The sequence below is a fragment of the Notolepis coatsorum genome (genome assembly GCF_963971535.1).
Source record: "Notolepis coatsorum genome assembly, chromosome: 2".
NCBI classification, from domain to species: Eukaryota; Metazoa; Chordata; class Actinopteri; order Aulopiformes; family Paralepididae; genus Notolepis; species Notolepis coatsorum.
In genome coordinates this window covers 137341109-137346673 of record NC_140166.1, presented here as the reverse complement: position 1 = coordinate 137346673, position 5565 = coordinate 137341109, and the positions used below count along the sequence as shown (strand labels likewise).

General features: G+C 43.3%; 1 protein-coding gene across 1 annotated transcript; it reads left to right on the top strand.

The window, feature by feature from the left end:
* Positions 1 to 2694, top strand: LOC311224084 (uncharacterized protein). The gene is made up of 2 exons (XM_084308903.1): positions 1 to 100; positions 708 to 2694. Exon 2 carries the CDS (start codon positions 768 to 770, stop codon positions 2163 to 2165), a length of 1398 nt encoding a protein of 465 aa, XP_084165029.1. The 5' UTR covers positions 1 to 100; positions 708 to 767; the 3' UTR covers positions 2166 to 2694.
* Positions 2695 to 5565: the final 2871 nt, after the last annotated feature.

The window sequence follows — 5565 nt, the reverse complement described above, 5'->3', positions numbered from 1 at the left end:
CGCCGCGCCGTGCGCAGAAGAAGTGCACTGACCTAGCTAGCTAGCTGAGAGATAAACTACAAAGAAACGTCTCCCCTCGGCCGACTCCAGCTACACACCGGTAGGTTATTATTATTGGCGTTGTAATAAGTGCTTTTACCAGTTGCTGCCTTGTCTAGTTTTAGTGAAATAAGTAACATATAGAACTCCGTTCCTTCTTGGGCATTGCTTTTTATTTTTGTACAGGTAGCGGAGATGTTCTCCACCGGCGGCTAATGTTACTTTGGCTAATGCTAGCTAGGCTAGTAGCGTTACATTCGCGCGCTTCTTTAGACTGACCGCATGTTGTGCAAATGGCTAGCTAACAACGCTAACGTTAGCCAACTTGTTTCCAAATCAGAATCTTCTGTTTGTCTAACACGTTACGCTACCGTACATCTATACGTTGACTTGTTAGGATCGTGTTAATAATATCCATGGCCTCGGTTCGGATGCTTCTTATTGTTCGACTGTGTGGTTAGTAACGTTATGCATGCTATTGGTTAGCTTTATTTTACAGCTAACGTGACGTTAGCATCCCTTTTTTATACTAGCCCAGCCCTGAACTGCATATCATTTGCCTATAGTGGACAAACTGCAGCTCTAGATCACCAGGAATGTGTGATTATTTCACATGGCAAACGTATAACGAGTGGCTAACGTGTTTTTCTCTCCTTTCCATCCGATAGATACTTTGAATGCCCCACTAGGACGCCTTGACAGGTGTTTACGAAAACCAAAGCCTCGTAATGAAAAGGGGGAAACCCAAAGTCCAGTATCTAATGGCCAAGACCGTGAGCATGGCACAAGGCTTCTCAGAAGATCATCCCCCATTTTGCTTCAGCTGTGAGCAGATGTTTCCAGACCGGATGCTGTTGGAGGAACACACTTGTCCCGCCGCCAGTTACATCTGCTCGTGTGGAACCGAGTTTGGCTTCTACATGGACATGCTGGACCACAGCAAGAAGCATGAACCGGGCCACAAAGTGCTCGATCACCAGACTATATTGAAGCGCAGGTTGGAGAAGCACCAGCAGCAGGAAGAGCAACTGAGGAGACTCGAGGCCATTGAGCAGGGCCGCTCGACGTTGCCGATACTGAGCGCACTGTCGTTACCGCATTTGATGAAGGGGTCCAAATCAGATAATCCCTTTTTGTCAACGGCTACGTGGAAAGTCCCCGCGCCGAGGCCTTCTCTGACCAAGGCGGGACCCAGATCGGCGGTTCCTTTTTTGTCATCTCGAGGGTGGCAAATCCCCTCGCAGTCTGCTGCTCACGCTTCAAAAATGTCGTCTCCACCTGTCTCACAGAGACCTCTAGTACCGAACGCCACGCCCCCAGCACAGATCAACTCTAACTTCTTTGCCGGTTCTGGCGCGCCGACGGTGGACCTGTGGACAGTATATCAGCCGGTGGTCTTGGTCAACACGTTGCGTCAGTTCGACAAGGAGAGACCCTACAAGTGTGGTAAATGTGAGCAGAATTTTGTCAAGAGGAGTGAGCTCACCTTGCACCACAACACCCACACTAAGGATAATATCGTGGGCTGCCTGGGGTGCGGCCTCCTCCTGTCCAGCAAGAAATCAGTGCCTCGTTACCATCAGTGCAACTCGCCCAGCTCCTCCCTTAAGACCAGACTAATCACGGCGATGCCACTGACCAACACGCTGCCAAACGTGGCCTTTAAGGGCCGGAGTCCGGCCGGCTGGGCCGGGAAGCTGCCCACCGCCACCATCCCCAGGAAGCTGCAGATCAACATCGCGGCCTCCGGGTCGAAGACGCACACGTGCCGGGTCTGCGGCATCGTCTTCGGGAGCCTCATGCTGCTCCAGAGGCACAAGTGCGTCAGGGCGCAGGAGTTTGTGGAGAAACAGGCGATGTTTGGCAAACAAGTGAACAGGTACAAGAAAGTGGCGCCCGTGAGAAGCCCGTATCCTTCGATTCAGATAACTGGCAACAGAAACCTGGGCGTGGCGGCGTCGATGTACCACAAGACGGACGGATCGGCCAGTGTGGGAGGGGCGTCTCCCGTAACTAAAGGCGAAATGGCTTCGGAAGATGACTGTTACATAGTCGATAGCCCCCCGGCCAAAACTACTCAAATGTTCTACCAACTAACTTCCTCTCTCCCCGTTATAAAGATATGAATTGTCCCCCCCATCCCAAAAAAAGCATTCCCCCCATGTTGACTATCTACGTTCTGTTAACTTTCGGAGAGTGGACCGGGCGCGTGCTACAGATGGCCGCCTCCTCCTGGTTCCACGTGTTTTGGTCCTCACTCAGTCCAACTTGCAATGCAAAGTGTGCACAGTGCTGCTGAGCATCCTCTGATATATTTTAGTAGATGGATCTGATGCTTTACAATGTTAGGAGGGTGGGATTGTCGTCTTCTGTAGGTGCAGCAAAGAATGAGCATTAATACCCCAATAAAAGGAATTTGGCAAACCTGCCTTTTTGCTAAAAAATTTGTAACCGCATGGTTTACACCCTCTTGAGTTTGCATAATTACATATTGTATATTCTGTTTTAAACTTTTTATGTAAATATGTTTTTTTTTATAGTAGGTTCAGAGTTTGTGGTGTTGTGGGGACTGCTGGCCACAATGTCTTGTGTGTTTCTACCCGTTTGTTAGAAATTAAGGACCCATTTTAAGAAGAATAAAACACGTATATTCTCTCTGCTGTGTGTTTGGGATAATGGGGCAGATTTTCAAATGGCATTTATGGCCAAAATTCCATTCACAAGTAGGAGCTTGTGAACACCGCCCGGATTAAGAATTCCAATATGTTTCCATGAGCTTGTAATGTAAAGTCAATAAATATGTATGAACGTGAGCTACTTTCCCGACACCAACCCTGGGTTCCCTTTTTTTTTTAAGTCGGAAGTTCCCAGTTGGAAATTCAGATTAACGACCTTTTTCTAATTAATAACCAACTCGAAAAGAAATGGATCTGTAAAATAGATCTGCAGTTTTTCTAATGTAGGACTATGACCCCGGAATAAGATGGTTTATGAGTATAATGTGCTTAGAAACTTTGTTATATTAGCCAATCGCAGTGGTATTAATAATATAGCTCAAATCGTGTTCTAATGATGAAACGATTATGTTTACGAATTCTGCCTTTCATCCGGGGGGCGCGGCCTCACACCCTACGTCATTGTTGTGCGCCTGATGCGCCTAGTCATGTTTTGGAAACAAGCAAAACCCGTCGCCTTAAAAGCTGCTTATTAACCTTTTCCTTAACCCCAAGGTTAAACCTTCCCTGCGTAATTTTAAATGTTTTACTTGCCTTGATATATCCTCAAATTGACCATCATATGGTTATACTGGGAAATAGGTAGGCGAAATGATGTCCCAACAACCAAAACATCTTCTGATGGTGTGGGTCTATTCTGTAGTATCTTGCACTTTGCCACTCAATCCAACTTCTCATTGTAATCTAACAAACAAAAAAAATGCAGATATGTGTTCAGCATTCTTACAAAGGTGCACACGGGTTATCATATAAAGTAGCCTAGTACTACCGTACAATAACACTTAAGTGCAATTTATTTGCATTATCTCCCAGGAGTCAGGACAGATCAAAAACATTACCTTCATCACTTACCTGCTTCTATTTCCAGGAGTAGGATTCCACTTATCAGGCGGACATAGCAAAAGGTTTCTATTCTATATAAGTTTGAACTCCTCACCAAACTGCATTTCAGTGGCTGCGATCACAGTGCTTGTTGTAACACATTGGGTCTCATAATTTGGAGACGCTCGGTCCATATGTGCTTACAAAGGCACACATAACAATTGTTTCCATATACACAGATGTGAGACCACATATACAAATTATAGGAATACTTTAATAGAATATTATGTATAAGATATTCCTTTATTGATCCCCTTGTGGAAATTCAGGCATCATAGCAGGAGGGTGGGTACAGGTATGGGCAGGGTAATAGTTGAAGACATAAATACACAATACAATTATAGTACAGTAGAAAAGTAAAAATAGGCAATGTAAACAATAGAATTAACTCTGAATACGCATATGAGCAAGTGATTAAAGGTGCAGATGAGGGTCTGTAATGCCTATCGGTTATAGTAGACATACATATGCACATCTAACCATTCATGTAATGAATGTGTGTATTGAGTGTAATTTTTCTTATACCTTCCCCAAGATCCTACATATTTCACACCCTGCCTGTATGAAGATTTAATCAACTTTATTTGTATAGCACCTTTCATACAAGAATTGCAGCTCAAAGAGCTTCACAGCAGTTAAAAAAAAAATTGGCATAAAATTGGCAGATCAAGAGCAATGCATAAAGTTCAGACATAAAATAATTATAAAACAAGCATAAAATAGACAGTCAAGTTAGGGCATAGAACATTAAATCACATCGTTTTTCATATTGGGATCTAATATTAGGCCCCTTTGTTTACAGTTTGATAATCACATAGACATTAATAAAAGAGTAAAATGGAATAGACAGTAAAATAATGCAATAGTGCAGTGCAATAAAATCGTTAGTAAAATAGAATAGACAGTAAAATAGTGCAGTGCAATGTGTGTGTGTGAGCACATGTATGTCTCATGCTGCAGCAGCATTCTATCAATCTGAGAGACGGAACAAAAATACAATCCAATAATTGAAAAAAAAAAACAAGGCAAAAAGGCAGGTGGAATGTCTGCAGACATAAAGTTAAATTCACATTCTTACAGGCATTCTGTCGTTTTTCTTGGCACAATGTTGTAGTAGCAACAATCCACTACAGACTTTTACCAGCGTGTTGACAGATGGACGTTCTACCTGATGTAGATTTCGACACGTTTTGGTTGAAGATCAGATTGACATCCTCAAGGCTGTGAGACGACAAGAGGAAACAGCTGTGTCACAACACTATCCTAAATATAATATAATAATAATATATATTATTATGTTGTCTTCCCTGGTTCTCCCACCATGTAGAGTTCCAGAAATACAGCCATAAGCCTCTCTTCAGTGTTTGACAAGATGAAGCCTGGCACCCAGGAGAGATAAGATATTCCTTTATTGATCACCTTGGGGGAAATGCAGGAGTCATAGCAGCATGGGGGGAGGGGAGGTACAGGTATGGGCAGGGTAATAGTAGAAAGACATAAATATAGTACAGATAAAAATAAGCAGTGTAAACAATATAATTAACTCTGAATATTGTCACGTATTTTAAACTTGGATACGTGAAAGTTGTAATAAGATATTTAAAGATAAAAGATGAAACACTTTTGAGGGTATTTATTATAAAAAGTGAATAAGCAAGATACAATTGAAATCAAGTTGGTACAACCGGCCGGTTGTGTAGAAAAAGAAAATGCAGTCAAGTCAGTATCCTGTCAGTCCGTCAAGCAGTGTCCAGAAGAAGTAAAAGCAGCAGAAGTGCCCGTCCTTCCCTGTCCGAGTGTTTTATTAGCGACCCCATAGTCCAGTGTGTATGTGTCTTTTGTCCTGAGTGCATGTCGTGTGTCTTTGTGTATTGGTCAGCCTGTATGTCCGCCGTGCATGAGTGAGTGC

Bases quoted from the DNA above. Each gene is read 5' to 3' on its own strand.
- LOC311224084 (XM_084308903.1), top strand. From the start codon at position 768: ATGAAAAGGGGGAAACCCAAAGTCCAGTATCTAATGGCCAAGACCGTG.